The 18,259-nt window shown below is 36.8% G+C and overlaps 1 protein-coding gene across 1 annotated transcript in view; it reads right to left on the reverse strand.

Annotated features, from left to right (window-relative positions):
- DTNBP1 (dystrobrevin binding protein 1) overlaps positions 1-18,259 on the reverse strand; it is a 183,951-nt gene that overhangs the window by 144,467 nt on the left and 21,225 nt on the right. Inside the window, exon 4 of the mRNA XM_045847207.1 lies at positions 10,334-10,394. Within this exon, the coding sequence (XP_045703163.1) occupies positions 10,334-10,394 (61 nt within the window). The remainder of the gene's footprint in view (positions 1-10,333; positions 10,395-18,259) is intronic.

The following is an 18,259-nucleotide window of genomic DNA, read 5'->3' on the forward strand; positions in this document are numbered from 1 at the left end:
CAGTTGCTGGGGACCATGGCCTGCAACCCAGGCATGTACCCTGACTGGGAATCAAACCTGCGACACTTTGGTTCACAGCCCGCGCTCAATCCACTGAGCTACGCCAGCCAGAGCTAGAAGTTTCTTTACTGAGCAACTGTTGATAGAAAACTTTTTATCTGAAAATGTCCACTTTGCCCTCATTCTTAACAATAGTTTGAGAAGTCTGCTGTGAAACTCATTCATTTATGAGCAAGTTGCCTTTTCTCTTCAGTTGCTCTGACCTCTTCTCTTTGCCTCTGTTGTTCTATAGTTTCAATAGGGGCTATCTAGGTGTAGATAATTATAGATAAAAATGCTGACTTGTACTTTTTGCACCTAAGGGTTTACATATCTCATTTCTAGAAAATTCCCAGCCATTTAACTTTTTCTACACTGTCCTTCCCTTATTCTCTCTTTCTGGAATGTTTATTAGCTATATTAAGATGGCCCATATGAGCCCTGGCTGGCGTAGCTCAGTGGATTGAGTGTGGGCTGTGAACCAAAGTTTTGCAGGTTCGATTCCCAGTCAGGGTACATGCCTGGGTTGCAGGTCATAACCCCCAGCAACCGCGCAAGAGAGATGTTTCTCTCTCTCTTTCTCCCTCCCTTCCCTCTCTAAAAATAAATAAATAAAATCTTAAAAAAAAGATGGCCCATATGAAACTGTAATTTTACAGATAAATACTGGTCCAATATTTATGATCTCACTTGATTCAACCTAAAGACCCTCTCTCTCTATTAACTCCTCTTTCATACTTTCCAATTTCTTATCTTGAAGATGCTTTTTAACTGACTTTACCTTCTACCTCACTATATTCTTTCTTCAACTATATATAACTGCTGTTAACCACATCCTTCAGGTTTTTAATTTTAATAACTTTTTAAAGTCATGTTTCATAGTCTTATTCTTTATTCAGGTTTAATTCCTCTTTTCTCTCTTTAAAACACAAAAGGGACTACATCAAATTAAAAAGCTTCTGCATGGCTAAAGAAAATGTCAACAAAATGAAAAGGGTACTGACTGTATGGAGAACAGATTTGCCAATGACACCTCAGACAAGAGTTTGATCTCCAAAATATATGAAGAACTCACATGACTACACACCGGGAAAACAAACAATCCAATTGAAGAATGGGCAAGAACCTGAACAGCCACTTCTCCAACACATGAAAAAATGCTCAACATCATTAGCCATCAGAGAGTTACAAATTAAAACCACAATGAGATACCACCTCACACCAATCAGAATGGCCATCATTAACAAATCAACAAACAAGTGTGGGTGAGGTTGTGGAGAAAAGGGCACCCTAGTGTACTGTTGGTGGGAATGCAGACTGGTGCAGCCACTGTGGAAAACAGTATAGAATTTCCTCAAAAAAACTAAAGATGGAACTGCCTTTTGACCCAGAGATTCCACTGCTGGGAGTGTACCCTAAGAATCCTGAATCATCAATTCAAAAGAACCTATGCACCCCAATGTTCATAGCAGTGTTATTTACAATAGTTAGGTGCTGGAAACAGCCTAAGAGCCCATCACTAAATGAGTGGACCAAAAAATTGTGGTACATTTACACAATGGAATTCTATGCAGAAGGAAGAAAGAAGGAGCTCTTACCCTTCATGACAGCATGGACGGAACTGGAGAGTATTATGCTAATGAAATAAGCCAGGCAGTGAAAGATAAATATCGTAAGATCTCACCTATAAGGGGAACCCAATCAACAAAACGAATGAGCAGAATACAACCAGAGACATGGAAATAAAGAACAATTTGACAGTGACCAGAGGGGAGAAGCATAAGGGAGAAAGAAGGGGAAGGGGCAACTCAAGGAACATGAATAGAAGACTCACGGGCAAAGACAAAGGAAGGCGGGGATTGGCTGTGGGAGTGGGAAGGGCGGGGGAGAGCAACAGGAAAAGGGCGGAACAATTGTAACAACAACAAAAAGAAACAGTTGTCATACTAAAACATTTGGGTTTATTCTGTTAGTAACAGTGAGGAATTAAATATATTAATAAAAATAAAAAACTCTGTATATATCCATTTATTAGTCTATATCTAACAGTGCAATATCTAAAGTCCTCCATAGCTCTAAATCTTACTCTGATTCTAGCGATTCTCAAACTTTTGGTAATATATTTGTGTTTGCTAATTTTTTTGGAGGTGGTGGTAAGAAATTAACTTGTAGTAATCTTGACAGGCCTAGGTTTACCAAGTTTCATCCATGTAGAATTTCTGTTTGTATCTGATGGGTGTCAAGGAACACAGTCATCTGTGGGCCTTTAATTTTTTAATGTAGTGACTAGTTCCCTAATCATGCAGGAAGTGTAAATTAGAGCCCTGCACTTATGGGAGGCCAAAACTATGGTAACAAATCCAAAAAGGAGACTACATTTATTCCGAGTAGTCTTAAAGGCAGGTTTCCTTATCGCCTCCTTTGGCCAACAGGTTGTTGTTTTTTTCCTAGCATAACCTTTCACTGAGGGAAGCAGCCATTTCAAAGATCTAAGAGCTCTCTGCAAGAGTCAGATTCAGCTCCCCAAAGACAAGGTCTCCATCCCTGTAAAGTCTCTAAAGCTTTTGATTTAGTACTTGACCCCAGTTTCCATGTTTCTTTTTTAGCCATTCTGACTTGAGTTCCCTTTTCATTTTTTTGGCACTTTAGGACCTCCCTTAACTTTTATAAGCTTACTACATTACAAATTTTAAAAAATCTATCCATTATTTAAGTGTTTTATATCCATAGAGCTTTTCAAAGTACCTAGTCTACCTTTTGGCCAAAAACCTACATTTCCCACTTTCCTATAATTTCTCACAGAAACACTAATGTCTAAAATTTCATGTCTTACTCTGTTCTGTTACAATTATTACAGCTTCACTAATTTAGGTAAAGGGTAAAGAAAGTCAGTCTAAATTAATTTAAAGTCAGAATCACAAGTGTTTTTAGAAAGATGTAAAGTTTGACTGACATCAATAGCACAGAGTACTTGATCTTGGCTAACAAAGCTAGTAATTTAATTACAAATCCCTTTTATTCATTATACACTCTATACACAGGGCTAGAAAATAATTTTTCTTCTAAGTGAATTAAGAATGAGCCCCTGAAATTTTTATACTTATTTATTCCTTATTTATTTCTTAAGGAATTTAAATTCCTTACTTACTACGGAAATTAGTGATTTTAAAAAATGTTTTATTTTTTTAAACAATAGTATCCCACAAGAACCTTCCAAACCTAGTTTTTAAATGTCTTTTCAAGTTTTTAATTGTATTTTTTCATTACCATTTGGTCCCCTTATATCGCCCTCCCAACCTCACAATCACACTGTTGTCCATGTCCATGTGTCCTTTTTCCTTTTTGCTCAATCCCTCCATCCTCTATCCCTGACCCCCTGTCCTAGCTGTCATCTGCTCTTGATCTATGAGTCCGTCTCTATTTTGTTTGTTCATTCACTTTGTTCATCAGATTCCACGTGAGTGAAATCATGGTATTTGTCTTTCTCTGACTGGCTTATTTCACTTAGCATAAGGTTGTCCAGGTCTATCCATGCTGTCTCAAAGGATAAAATTTTCTTCTTTTTTTTTTTATGACCAAATAGTATTCCATTGTATAAATGCCCCATAGTTGTTTTATCCACTCATCTACTGATGGACACTTGGGCTGCTTCCATTATTTTGACAATTGTAAGTAACACTGCAATAGACATAGGGGTGCTTATGTTCTTTTGAATTAGTGTTTTGGGTTCCTTCATATGTCCCCAGAAGTGGGACTGCTGGGTTGAAAGGCAGACCCATTTTTAATATTTAGAGGTATCTCCATACTGCGTCCTCAGTGGCTGCACCAATTTGCAACAGTGCAAAAGGGTTCCCCCCTCTCCACACCCTCGCCAGCACTTGATGGTTGTTGATTTATTGATGATAGTCATTCTGGCAGGTATGAGATAATATCTCATTGTGATTTTAACTTGCATTTCTGTGGTGATTAGTGACTTTGAACATCTTTTCATATGTTTATTGGCCAGCTGCATGTGTCTATTCAGATCCTTTGCCCATTTACTAATTATATTGATTGGGGTTTTTTTGGTGTTAAGTTTTATAAGTTCTTCATAGACCGATATTAATCCCTTACCAGATGTACTGGCAAGTATGTTCTACCATTCTGTGGGTTTTATTTTTATGTTGTTGATTTCCTTTCCTTTGCAAAAGCTTTTGTTTGATGAAGTCCCATTCATTTACTTTGTATTTTGTTTCCCTTGCCTGGGGGGAAATATCTGATAAAATGTTTCTACAAAGTCAGTCTAAGATTTTGCTGCCTATATTTCCTTCTAGGACTTTTATGGTTTCAGGTCTAACATTTCAGTCTTTAATCCATTTTTAATTTATTCTTGCGTGTAGTGTAAAAAGGTGGTCTAGTTTCATTTTTCTGCATGTATCTGTCCAGTTTTCCCAACACCATTTATTGAATGAACTGTTTTTAGCCCATTGTATGTGCTTGCTTCCCATCAAATATTAATTGATTATAAAGATATGGGTTTATATCTGCGCTCTTTATTCTGTTTCACTGAGCTATGCTTTTATGCCACTACCATGCTGTTTTGACTATGGCCTCATACTATAGTTTGAATATAGGCAGGGTGATTCATCCAACTTTATTGTTCTTTGTCAGGATCTCTGTTGCTATGCAAGGCCCTTTGCGTTTCCATGTAAATTTTTGAAAATTTGTTCTAGTTCTGTGAAATATGTCACTGGAATCTTGATAGGAATTGCAATGAATCTACACATTGATTTGGGTAGTATGGACATTTTAACGATGTTAATTCTTCCTATCTATTAACATGGTATGTCCTTCCACTTATTTGTATCTCCTTCCATTTCTTTCTTCAGTGTCTTATAATTTTCCGAGTACAGGTCTTTTACATCCATGGTTAGGCTTATTCCTAGGTATTTTATTCTTTTTGAAGCAATTGTAAATGGGATTATTGCTCAATTTCCCTGTTAGCTTGTACTGGCATATAAAAATGCAATTCTGGATATTAATTTAGTATCCTGCTACTTTGCTGAATACATTTATCAGTTCTAGTAGTTTCTTGGTGGAATCTTTTGGATTCTCTATGTACATTATCAAGCCATCTGCAAATAAAGACAGTTGTATTTCTTCCTTTCCAATTTGGATGCCTTTTATTTCTTCTTCTTGTCTGAGGGCTGTGGCTAGCACTTCTAGTACTACACTGAATAAGAGGTGAAAATGGACATCACTGTCTTGTTCCCTGTCTTAAGGGGAATGCTTGTAGTTTTTGCCCACTGAGTATGATGCTAGCAGTGGATTTATATTTATGGCCTTTATTATGCTTAGGTATGTCCCCTCTATTCCCACTTTGCTGAGTTTTTATCATAAGTGGGTGCTAGATTTTATCAAAAGATAAATGCTGGGGAAAAAATGCTGGATAAAATGCTTTATAAAAAGATAGATGCTGGATTGCATCTATTGATATAATTATGTGGTTTTTATCCTTTATTTCACTTACGTGGTGAATCATATTTAATGATTTGTGAATGTTGTACCAAGACTGCATTCCTGCAATAAATCCCCCTTGATCATGGTGTGTGTTCTTTTTGACACATTGCTGTATTCAGTTTGCTATTATTTTGTTGAGGATTTCAGCATCTATATTCATTGGGATGTTGACCTACAATTTTCTTTTTTGTTGTTGTTGTAACTTTATCTGGTTTTAGTATTAGGATAATGCTGGCCTTGTAAAATGAGCTTGAGAGCCTCCCCTTCTCTTGAATTTTTTGAAACCTGTGAAACCATCTGTAGCGCTTTTGTTTGTTGGGAGTTTTTTGATTACCGCTTTAATTTCACTAGGAGTAATTTATCTATTCAGATTCTTGGATTCTTCCTGGTTTAATTTTGGAAGATTGTATGTTTCTAGGAATTTATCCATTTCATCCAGGTAGTCCAGTTTCTTGGCATATAGTTGTTCATAATATTTTCTTACAATCCTGTGCATTTGTTTGGTGTCAGTTGTTATTTGTCCTTTTCAATTTCTGACTTTATTTGGTTCCTCTCTTTTTCTCCTGATGAGTCTCATTAAAGGTTTGTCAATCTTGCTTATCTTTTCAAAGAACCAGCACTTGAATTCATTTGTCTTTTGTATGTTTTCTTAAGACTATTTCATTTACTTTTGCTCTGATCTTCATTACTGCCTTCCTACTACTCACCTGGGCTTTGTTGTTGTTGTTGTTGTTGTTGTTGTTTTTAAGTTCCTTTAAGTGTAAAGTGAGATTACTGGAGCTTTTTCTTATTTTTGAGATGGGCCTGTAATGCTGCAAATTTCCCTCTTAGGACTGCTTTCCCTGTGTTTCACCAATTTTGGATTGCTATGTTTCCATTTTCATTTGTTTTAAGGTATCTTTGATTTCTTTTTTGATCTCTTTGTTGACCCATTCATTGTTTAATAACATATTACTTAGCTTCCATGTCTTTGTGTATTTTTCAGTGTTGTTCTTGTGATTGATTTCTAGTTTCATAACATTGTGGTCAGAGAAGATATCTGATATGATTTCAATCTTCCTCAATTTATTAAAATTTGTTTTGTGTCCTAACATGCGGTCTATTGTAGAAAATATTCCATGTACATTTGAAAATTATGTATATTCAATTGCTTTAGGGTGAAATGCTCTGAAAAAAAATTGATGTTTTTGATCCATTTGACCTAGTGTGTTTTTTTAAAAGATTTTATTTATTTTGTTATTAGAGAGAGGGGAAGGGAAAGAGAGGGTGAGAAATGAGAAACATCAATGTGTGGTTGCCCCTTGCACACCCCCTACTGGGGACCTGGCCTGCAACTCAGGCATGTGCCCTGACTGGGAATCAAGCCTGCGACCCTTCCCTTCACAGGCCCAATCCACTGAGCTATACCAGCCGGGGCTGAACTAGTGTGTTGTTTAAAGCCGTTGTCTCCTGGTTGATTTTCTGTCTGGAAGATTTATCTATCCATTGAAGTCAAAAGGGTGTTAAAATCAATGACTATGACTGTATTTCTGTCGATCTCTCCCTTTATGTCCATCAAGATCTGCTTTACATATTTAAGTGCTCCTATGTTGCTGCATAAATGTTTACTAGAGTTATGTCCTCTTGTTGGATTGTTCCCTTTATCATTATGTAGTATCCTTCTTTGTTACTGTGAACTTGGTTTTAAAATCTATTTTATCTATTTGGATATACATATTGCTACCCCTGCTTTATTTCCTTTCCATTAGCATGAAATACCTTTTTCCATTCCTTTACTTTCAGTCTGTGCGTATCTTTCAATCTGAGGTCTGTTGGAGGCAACATATATATGGGTTTTGTTTCCTTATCCATTCAGCTACCACATGTCTTTTGGTTGGGGCATTTAAGCCTTTTACATTTAAGGTGATTATTGATAGATATGTACTGCATTTTGCCATATAACAACGTGCACCTTTTTGCCCAAATTTTTGAGGAAAAAAATAAGGATGTGCATTACACATGGGTATTAGTTACCTGTACATAAAATTTCTTGTACCTTGTAGCTATTCTTGTGTTTTGTAATTATCTGTTACATAAAATTTCTTGTACCATATTTCAAAAAATGAATGCTAAAATTCCTTTATAATTAAAAATAACAAGTATCTAAATATAAATAAATAACTGAATTAAAAAATTAAACCAAAGTTTTTTCCCCCTAAAGTTTCGGCCAAAAATGTGGGTGTGCATTATACACGGCAAAATATAGTATTAAGTGCCATTTTATTGTTAAACTATTTTTTCTTTTTTTCTTTCTTTCTCTTTTTTTTTTTCTTCTTCTTAAAGCAAGCCCTTTAACATTTGTTGCAGTACTGGTTTGGGGTTAACTTTTTCTTGTCTGGGAATCTCTATTTCTCCTTCAATTTTAAATGGTAGTCTTGCTGAGTGAAGTAGCTTGGTTGTAGGTCCTTGCTTTTCAACACCTTGAATATTTCATGGCACTCCTTTCTGGCCTGAAACGTTTCTGCTGAGAAATCATAAAACAGTCTAACTGGTGCTCCCTTGTACGTAACTACCTGCCTTTCTCTTGCAGCTTTTAGGATTCTCTCCTTGTCTTTAGGCCTTGCCATTTTAATTATCATATGTCTTGGCATAGGTCTCTTTGGGTCCAACTTGTTTGGGACTCTCTGAGCTTCCTAGACTTGTGTGTCTTTTTCCTTCACTAGGTTAGGAAGTTTTCAGTAATTATTTCTTCAAATAGGTTCTCAATCTCTTGCTCACTCTCTTCTCCTTCTGGTATTCCCATGATGAAGATGTTTTTATGCCTCATGTTTTCCCAAAGGTTTCTTACATTGTCCTCATTTTTTTTCATTCTTTTTTCTTTTTACTGCTTTGCTTATGTTTTTTTGACCTTATCTTCCTAATCATTGATTCAGTCCTCTGTTTCATTTAACCTACTGTTTATTTCCTCCAGTGATTATTTATTTCAGATATTGCATTCTTTATTTCTCACTGGTCCTTTTTTATGGTTTCTATGTCCTTTTTCATGCTGCTGAGTATCCTTATAGTCATTACTCTAAACTCTTTATCTGATAAATCACTTACCTCTATTTCATCCAGTTCTTTTGGAGAATTCTCTAGTTCTTTCATTTGGGGCCTCTTTCTTGGTTTTCCCATTTTGGCTGCCTCTTTGTTTTTATTCTATGGAATAGGCAGATTAGGAAGACTTTGGTCTACCTATTACATAGAAACTCTGCCTGTGACTGGCCCTGGGCAACCTGTTTGTAGTTATCAGTGGTCCATAGCATGTGGCTCCCTCTGTTGGGCCTGGGCAGAAAGAACCAGGCTGTGCGGCAAGGATAGCTCTTACAAGCACCAGGCCAGAGGGAGGGTCTAAAGTCTCAGAATCCGAGGAATCTGTCTCTGCCTATAGGCTTTCTGTAAGGTTAATCAGTGAATGTCTTCCAGCTATACTCTTCGGCAGCAGGGCTTAAGCTCCACAGGTTGGAGCAGAGTAATTCCTGTGGGTGGGACTATTGCTTCTCCTCAGGCTGATGCCATTCATAGAGGAGTACTCTACCTGGGGAAGATAGCACCTGCAGTATGGGGAATGACTTAGCACAGAGATCCTGGTGGCTATTCCTTGGGCTCTCTTCCCAGAGCCAACACCCCCAGACTCTCCTCAAACATCTCTAGTCCACTCTACCCTCCCTCTGATGGAGCCCAGGATAAGTGACTGCAAATGGAATTTTGTGCATTGGCCATTTAAGAGACTCTCTGAATCTCCAGCTATCTCTCCCTGGTGGACAGAAATCCTGTTGCTTTTCACAACTTTATGTTATTTGGGTTCCTTTCCTGGTTCTGGTGCCATAGGCTGGGGATTCCAGCTTGGGGTTTAGACCCACACTTCTCAGAGAGAACCCCCTAGCTGCTGAAATATCCCTCCAGAACTTCAGCTGCTGCCTGTGGGAGCTCAGTCAGCCCTCTCACACCACCTCCACATTCCCTGCCTGTCTCATTGTGGTGAAATGGCTCCTTCTGTCTGTCTGTGATTATAAGGCTTCTAAAAAGAATTCCGGCTAGTGTTCAGTTGGTTATTCAGGATGATTTTTCTATAATTTAGTTGTAACTACGTTTGGTCCTGGGAGGAGGTTAGTGTAGCTTCCACTCACTCCTCTGCCATCTTGGCCCAATCCAGGAAATTAGTGGTTTTAGATAGATTGAGCAAAGTTAAGCTTTTGGCCAAATAATAAGAAATTCTTTTTTAAAATCCTCACTCAAGGATATGTTTACTGATTTTAGAGAGAGAGAAAGGAAGAGAGTAAGAGACAGACAGACAGACAGACATCGATGTGAAAGAGGAACATTGATGGGCTGCCTCCTATACACTCCCCAATCAGGGATTGTACCTGCAACTTAAGACTGTGCCCTGAGTGGGAATAAAACCTGCAAACCTTTTTGTGTATGACACAATGTTACAGCCAACCAAGCCACTAGGCCAGGGCACCAAATTATTAAATAGTGTGTAAAAAGAATTATACCTTATAATTTACTTACATATGCAAAGGCATCAAACTCAAATTCAAAACATTATACTTAGATAACCCAAGTATTCACTTGTGACTTGAGAATAAAAGTCATAACTTCCTAAGCCTAACTAAGCTACTTGATAGAAAAATGTACCTTATTTAGAAAGTTTCATAATCAATTGCTAAATTCAATTTCAGATATTCTGCAAAACATTTTAATACAATTACAAATATAATTTCCTAAAAACTAGCATATTCCACAAGTATAAGATTAGCTAATAGTTCTTTACCTCTCCAGCACTTGCACATTCCTTGGCTCTCCTGTGAAGTGCAGCCCATGTGTCTTCATACCTAAGAATAGAAAAAAGTAATTCAAAATGCAAAAAAAAGTAAAATTTCATGCTTTTTAAAAAGATTTTATTTATTTATTTTTAGAACAGGAAAGGAGGGAGAAAGAGAGAGAGAGAGAAACATCAATGTGCAGTTGCTGGGGGTCATGGCCTGCAACCCAGGCATGTACCCTGACTGGGAATCGAACCTGCAATGCTTTGGTTCACAGCCCACGCTCAATCCACTGAGCTATGCCAGTCAGGGCTTTCATGCTTTAAAATATTTAAAAAACTGTCTGAGATGAACCTGGAACATCCTATGGTGTCCGAAAACAAAGAGCTCAAAATATAATGGGGATATGTTGCAAGGACACAGAAATCAACTTGAAGGGGCTTCCAATGGCTAAGTTGAGGAAAACTTGAACACTACAATAAATGATAGTAACGGGTTATAACTCAAAAATTAAACAAACAGCCCTGGCTGGTGTGGCTCGACTGGGCATCTTCCCTCAAACCAAAAGGTCACCTGTTGAAATCCCAGTCAGGGCACATGCCTGGACTGCAGGTTCAGTCCCTGGTTGGGGTGCATGTGGAGGGCAACCAATCAATGTTTCCCTCTCACATCGATGTTTCCCTCTCTTTCTCCCTCCCTTCCCCTCTCTCTCTCTAAAACTAAATAAATAAAATTAAAAATATTAGCCTTGGCTGGTGTGGCTCAGTGGACTGAGTGCCAGCCTGTGAACCAAAGGGTTGCCAGTTCAATACCCAGTCTAGGGCTCATGCCTGGGTTGTGGGCCAGGTCCCCAGTAGGGGGTGCAAGAAGCAACCACACACTGATGTTTCTCTCCCTCTTTTTCTCCCTCCCTTCCCCTCTCTAAAACTAAACAAACACAATTTTTAAAAAAAGTTTTAAAATTTAAAAAATTAAACATTCATGAGATCATGATTTAAGTAACTAATTAAAAATAATAAAGAAAATCAACAAAATCAAAAATTGATTCTTCAAAAGATTAACAAAATGAAACCTTTAGCTAGAGTAAGAAAATAAGTAGCTTTAGAAAGAAAAAGAGAGGCATTGCTATCAATTCTACAGAAGTAAAAAGAATTATGAGAGTACTGTAGATAACTGCATGCCAACAAATTTGACAAACTAGATGAAATGAACAAATTCCTAGAAACACAAAACCTACCAAGACTGAAAGCCAAACAAACAGAAAACATGAATAGAACCATTAAAAAGAAATTAAAAGACAAAAAAAAGTTACAGTGAAACAAAAATATGGGAACATGACATACCAAAAAAGTATGCAGTTAAAGCAATTCTAAGAGGCAAATTTGTAGCAATAAGCACCCACATTAAAAAGAAGAAATGACCCCCCAAAACAACCTAATGCTATGCTTTAAGGAACTAGTAAAAGAAAAAACTGAAGCTAGCAGAAGGAAAAATAATAATAAAAATCAGAGCATAAATAAAAGAAACAGAGAACAGAAAAACAACAGAGAAGATTAACCAAACTATAAGCTGTTTCTTTGAAAAAAAAAGAAAGAAAAATGACACCTTTAGCTCAACTGACCAAAGAAGAAAAAGAGAGGACCCACCCTGGCTGGTGTGGCTCAGAAGACTGAACACTGCCTGAAAACCAGAGGGCTGCCAGTTTGATTCCCAGTCAAGGCACATGCCTAGGTTCCATGCCAGGTCCCCAGTTGGGGGCATACAAGAGGTAACCAATCTATGTTACACTTGCACATCAATGTTTCTCTCCCTCTTTTTTCCCTTCCTTCCCCTCTCTCTAGAAATAAATAAATAAAATCTTTTAAAAAATGAGTGGACTCAAATCAACAAAATTATAAATGAAAAAGAATATATTTCAACCAACACCCCAGAAATACAAAGGAAGCTGGTATGAACAACTATATGCTGACAAACTGGACAACCTAAAAAAAATGCTTAGAAACATACCAACTATCAAGACTTAGTCAGGAAGAAACAGAAAGTCTGAACAGACCAATTACTAGTTAGAAGGTTGAATCAATAATCAAAAATGTCCCAATGAAGACAAGTCTAGGATCTGATGGCTTCACTAGTGAATTTCATCAAGCATTTTTAAAAAGAGTTAATGTAAGACCTTCTCAAACTGTTCCAAAAATATCAAAAAGGAGTACCAGTCTCAAACTAATTTTATGATCCCAGCATTACCCTCATACCAAAGGCAAAACAAAAAGGACACCATCAGAAAAGAAAATTACAGACCAATATCCCTGAATATACTGATAGATGCAAGAATTCTCAATAAAATATTAACAAAACAAATTCAACTGCACATCAAAAGAAACTCTCCATTATCAAGTGGGATTTATACCTCAGATGCATGGATGGCTCAACATCCACATATCAATTAGTGTGATATATCACATTCACAGAAGAAAAAAAATCATATGATCATCTTAATAGACATAAGCATCTGATAAAATCCAACATCTGTTCATAACAAAACTCTTAGTAAATTAGGTATAGAAGGAATGTATGTTAAAATAATAAAGGCCACAGCTAACATCATATTCAATGATGAAAGTTGAAAGTTTTTCCTTTCAGATCACAAATAAGACAAAGGTACACATTCTCACCTTTCCTAACCAACATAATACCAGAATTCCTTGCCAGAGTAATCAGGCAAGAAATAAAAAGCATAAGAAACGTAAATGAAAAAGTAAAATTGTCTCCATTTGCATATGATGTTTTATATATAGAAAATCCTGAAGACTCCACCAGAAAGTACTAGACCTAACCAATAAATTCAGTAGAGTTGCAGGATAAAAAATTAACATAGAAAAATCAGGAGTGTTTCTATGCACTAACAACAAATTACCTGAAAAAAATAAAGAAAATAATCCCATTTACAATAGCATTAAAAACAATAAAAAACTGAGGAATAAACTTAACCAAAGAGGTGGAAGATCTCTATTCTGAAAACAAGTCAATGATTTAAAAAATCAAAGAAAACAAAAAATAGAATATATCCTGTTTTCATGTACTGAAAGAATTAATATTGTTAAAATGCCAATGCTACCAAAAGTCATCTATGGAATCAATGTCATCCCCATAAGATTCCAATGGCATTTTTCACAGAAGTGGAAAAGAGAATCCTAAAATTTATAAGGAATCACAAAAGACCCTAAATAGCCAAAGCAATCCTGAGAAAGAAGAAAAAGGAGACATCATACTTGCTAATGCAAAGCTGTATCATTAAGCAGGGGTGTCAAACTCATCTTCACCAGGGGCCACGTCAGCCTTGCAGTTGCCTTCAAAGGGCCAAGTGTAATTTGAGGACTGTATAAACGTAACTACTCCTTAACTAGGGGCAAGGAGCTCAACACTGCCACCATGTAGAAACAAGGTGCTGGCCAGATAAAATGAGGTGGAGGGCTGGATTCGGCCCATGGGCCTTGTGTTTGCCACCTGTGCCATAAAGCTATCATAATCAAAACAATATAGTATTCACATAAAAACAGACAAATAAATCAATGGCACAGAATTGATAGGCCAGAAATAAACCTAAGATTATATGGTCAACTAATATTTGACAAGGAAGCTAAACATACTCAGTGGACAAAAGATAGTCTCTTCAATAAATGATGTTGGGAAAACTGGATAGCCATATGTAAAAGAATGAAACTATACCCCTATCTTACACTACTGACAAAAATTAACTGAAAATGTATTAAAGACTTAAATATAAGAGATGAAACCATGAAGCCTGAAGAAAACACAAAAAAGACGCTCCTTAATATGGATCTTGGCAATGATTTTTTGGATATGACACCTAAAGCATGAACAACAAAACAGAAAATAAACAACTAGGATTACATCAAACTAAAAATGTTTCTGCACAGCAAAAGAAACAATGAAGTAAAAGGCCCACAAAATCAGGAAAAATATATGCCAACCATATATCTGATAAGGTGTTAATATCCAAATTACATAAGGAACTCACACTACTCAATAGCAAAAAAAACAAATAATGCAATTTTAAAATGTGCAAAAGACCTGAACAGACATTTTTCAAAAGAAGATAATATTGTACAAATGGTGAACAGGTACATGGAAAGATGCTCAACATCACTGAAAATCAGGGAAATGAAAATCAAAATCACATTAAGATATTACCTTGCCTGTTAGAATGGCCATCAACAAAAAGATAAGACAGAAAATGCTGGTGAGGACATGGAGAAAAGGGAACCCTGTGCACTCTTGGTGGGATTATAAACTGCTTCAGCCACTATTAAAAACAGTATGGAAGATGCTCAAAAAATTAAAACTAGAACTACCATATAACTGAGCAATTCCACTTCTAGGAATATTACCAAAGAAAATAAAACACTAACTCAAAAAAGATATCTGAACCCCTATGTTCAAAGCAGCATTATTTACAATAGCCAAGATATGGAAAAAACCTAAGTATCTACTAACAGATAAATGGGCAAATAAGCTGTGGTATAGATATACAATACAATATTATTCAGCCATAAAAAATGAGGAAATCTGCCATTTATAATAACATGGATGGCCAGGGGGCATTATGCAAAATGAAATAAGTCAGATAGAGAAATACAAATACTGTACGATATCACTTATATGTGAAATAGGAAAAAAAACCTACAGAGAAAAAAATCAGACTTCTGGTTACCACCAGTGAGGGGACAGGAGGAAGGGAAACTGGAGGAAGGTAATGGAAAGGTACAAACCTCCAGTTATGAGTGCTAGGGATGGAATATACAACATGATAACTATAGTTAATATTACAGTATGATTTATATGCAAGTTGTTAGGATTTAAGAGTTCTCATCACAAAAAAATTTTTTTCCTTTTTCTTTTTATTGTATAAGATAATGGATTCTAACTTAATTATTGTGGTAATCATTTCACAATAGATATAAGTCATACCACTAAGCTGTGCACCTTAAATTTATACAATGAAGTATCTCAATTATATCTCAATAAAACTGAAAAAAAAAAACCTTTTAAATATCTCCCCTAAATAAGCTCTGGACCTGATGGCTTCATGGATATTACCATATGTATAAAAAACTAATACTAAACCTTCTCAAACTCTTCCAAAAAACTGAACATTTCTTAATTAATCTATAAGGGCAGCATTTCCCTAATACCTAAGCCAGACAAAGACACAAGAAAACTACAGACACATATCTCTTATAAACACTAATGCAAAAATCCTCAAAAATTCTAGCAAATTGAATTCAGCAGCATATTAAAAGGATTATACATCATGAACAACTGGTTCCCCCCCAACCGCCAAATGAAGGGGAAAAAACATGATAATCTCACTTGATGCTAAAAAAGCATTTAACAAAAGTTAATAACCATTTATGGTTAAAAACTGAAAAAAAAACTAGCAATAGAAACTATCTCAACATAATAAAAATAATATATGAAAAAAAAATCACAGTAGCATCATACTCAATGGAGAAAGATCAAACACTTCTCCAAAATCAGAAAAAGATGCCCAGTTTTGCTGCTTCTATTCAACATAGTGCTGAAAGATCTAGCCAAAGCAATTAGGCAAGAAAAGGAAATAAAACGCTTCCAAACTGAAAGGGAAGAAGTAAAATTGTATCTGTTTGCAGACAATACTTTTTTTCTTTGTAAGTATATTTTATTGATTATGTTATTAAAGTTGTCCCATTTCTTTCTCCCTTTATTCTCCTCTGCCCTGCACACTGCCCCCCACCAGCATTCTCCCACCCCTTAGTTCATGTCCCTGGGCCAAATTTATAAGTTCTCTGGCTTCTCCATTTCCTATACTATTCTTAACATCTCCCTATCTATTTTGTACTAACCATTTATGCTTCTTACTCCCTGTACATTCTCCCCCATTCTCTCCCCTCCCTTTTCCCCTCCCCATTGATAACCCTCCATGTGATCTCCAGTTTTGGGATTCTGTTCCTATTATAGTTGTTTGCTTAGTTCATTTTTGTTTTTGTTTTAGGTTCAGCTGTTGATAGTGGTGAGTTTGTTGTCATTTTACTATTCATAATTTTGATCTGTGTCTTTATCGTAGATAAGTCCCATTAACATTTCATATAATAAGGGCTTGGTGATGATAAACTTCTTGAAGTTGACCTCACCTGGGAAGCACTTTATCTGCCCTTCCATTCTAAATGAAAGCTTTGCTGGATAGAGCAATCTTGGATGTAGATCCTTGCCTTTCATGACTTGGAATACTTCTTTCCAGCCCCTTCTTACCTGTAAGGTTTCTTTTGAGAAATCAGCTGATAGTCTTACGGGGACTCCTTTGTAGGGAACTGTCTCCTTTTCTCTTGCTGCTTTAAGATTCTCTCCTTATCCTTAATCTTGGGTAACTTAATTATGATATGCCTTTGTGTGTGCTTCCTTGGGTCCAACTTCTTTGGGACTCTCTGAGCTTCCTGGACTTCCTGGAAGTCTGTTTCCTTCGCCAGACTGGGGAAGTTCTCTTTCTTTATTTTTTCAGATAAGTCTTCAATTTCTTGCTCTTCTTCTCCTTCTGGTATCCCCTATGATTCAGATGTTGGAATGTATAAAGTTGTCCTGGAGGTTCCCAAGCCTCTCCTAATTTTCTTGAATTCTTGATTCTTCATTTTGTTCTGGTTGAATGTTTATTTCTTTCTTGTGGTACAAATCATTCATGTGAGTCCTGGTTTCCTTCCCTTCACTGATGGTTCTCTGTATATTTTTCTTTACTTCACTTTGCCCAGCCTTCAGTTTTCCTCTTTTTGTGTGTGTGTGTGACCATACTCAACCAATTCTGTGAGCATCCTGATCACCAGTGTTTTGAACCCTGTAACTGATAGGTTGGCTATCTCTTCATTGCTTAGCTCTGTTTTTGGAACTTTGATCTGTTCTTTCATTTGGGCCATATTTTTTTTTTGTTCTCGGCACACCTGTGACATTGTAAGGGGCAGAGCCTTAGGTACTCACCAGGATGGGGCAACCCATGTTGCTGCACTGTGGCACTGTCTATGGGGGAGGGGTCAGAGAGGGAATAAATGCTGCTTGCTCAGCTCTTGGCTGGCTTTCAGTCATTTCTCCTATTACCCACAAACAAATTGGGCTCTTCTGGTGCTGATTCCTGGGTGGGTGGGTTTGTGTACATTCTAGGACCCCATGGGTCTCTCCAGCAAGCTCTCCTGTGAGTCTGGGAGTTTCTCCTGCCACTGAAACCCCACAGGTTTTTAAAGCCAGAGGTTTTGAGGTTTTATTTTCCTGTGCTAGAACCCTGGGTTGCACGGTCTGTCTCTCTCCCCAGTTGTTCCTCCCAGTTTATCTGTACACAAATGTGGGACCTCCTGGTTTGCCTGGTGCTGCCTTGCCTGCCCTTGTCCACTTGCCGAAGCCTGGCCCACCTAGTCCTCCAGGTGCTGCCTACCACATATCCTGTCCTCCCTGGCTACTCATCTCTGTCCCTCCTACCAGTCTGGATGAATGTTTCTTCTTCAACTCCTTGGTTGACAGACTTCTGTACAGTTTGATATTTCTGGCAGTTCTGGTCGTTTGTTTTTAAATGTTCGCAGACAATATTATCTTATATGTAGAAAACCCTAAAGGTTCCATAAAAACAAATCTTGTTAAAACTAATAAATGAATTCAGCAAAGCAGACTAGAAATATCAACACACAAACTAAGCCACATTTTTATATACTAACAATGAATAATCCAAAAAAAAAAAAAAACAAAGAAAACAATTCCACTTAAAATAGCATCAGAAAGGAATTTAGGAATTAATGAAACAAATAAAAGACTGTAATGATAAAAAGTACAAAACACTGATGAAAGAAAGAAGACAAAATAATGGAAAATATCCCATGTTCATGGATAGAAAGACTTGATAT

Source organism: Phyllostomus hastatus, unplaced genomic scaffold (genome assembly GCF_019186645.2).
Source record: "Phyllostomus hastatus isolate PE091 unplaced genomic scaffold, TTU_PhHast_1.1 phas_contig_524, whole genome shotgun sequence".
NCBI classification, from domain to species: domain Eukaryota; kingdom Metazoa; phylum Chordata; class Mammalia; order Chiroptera; family Phyllostomidae; genus Phyllostomus; species Phyllostomus hastatus.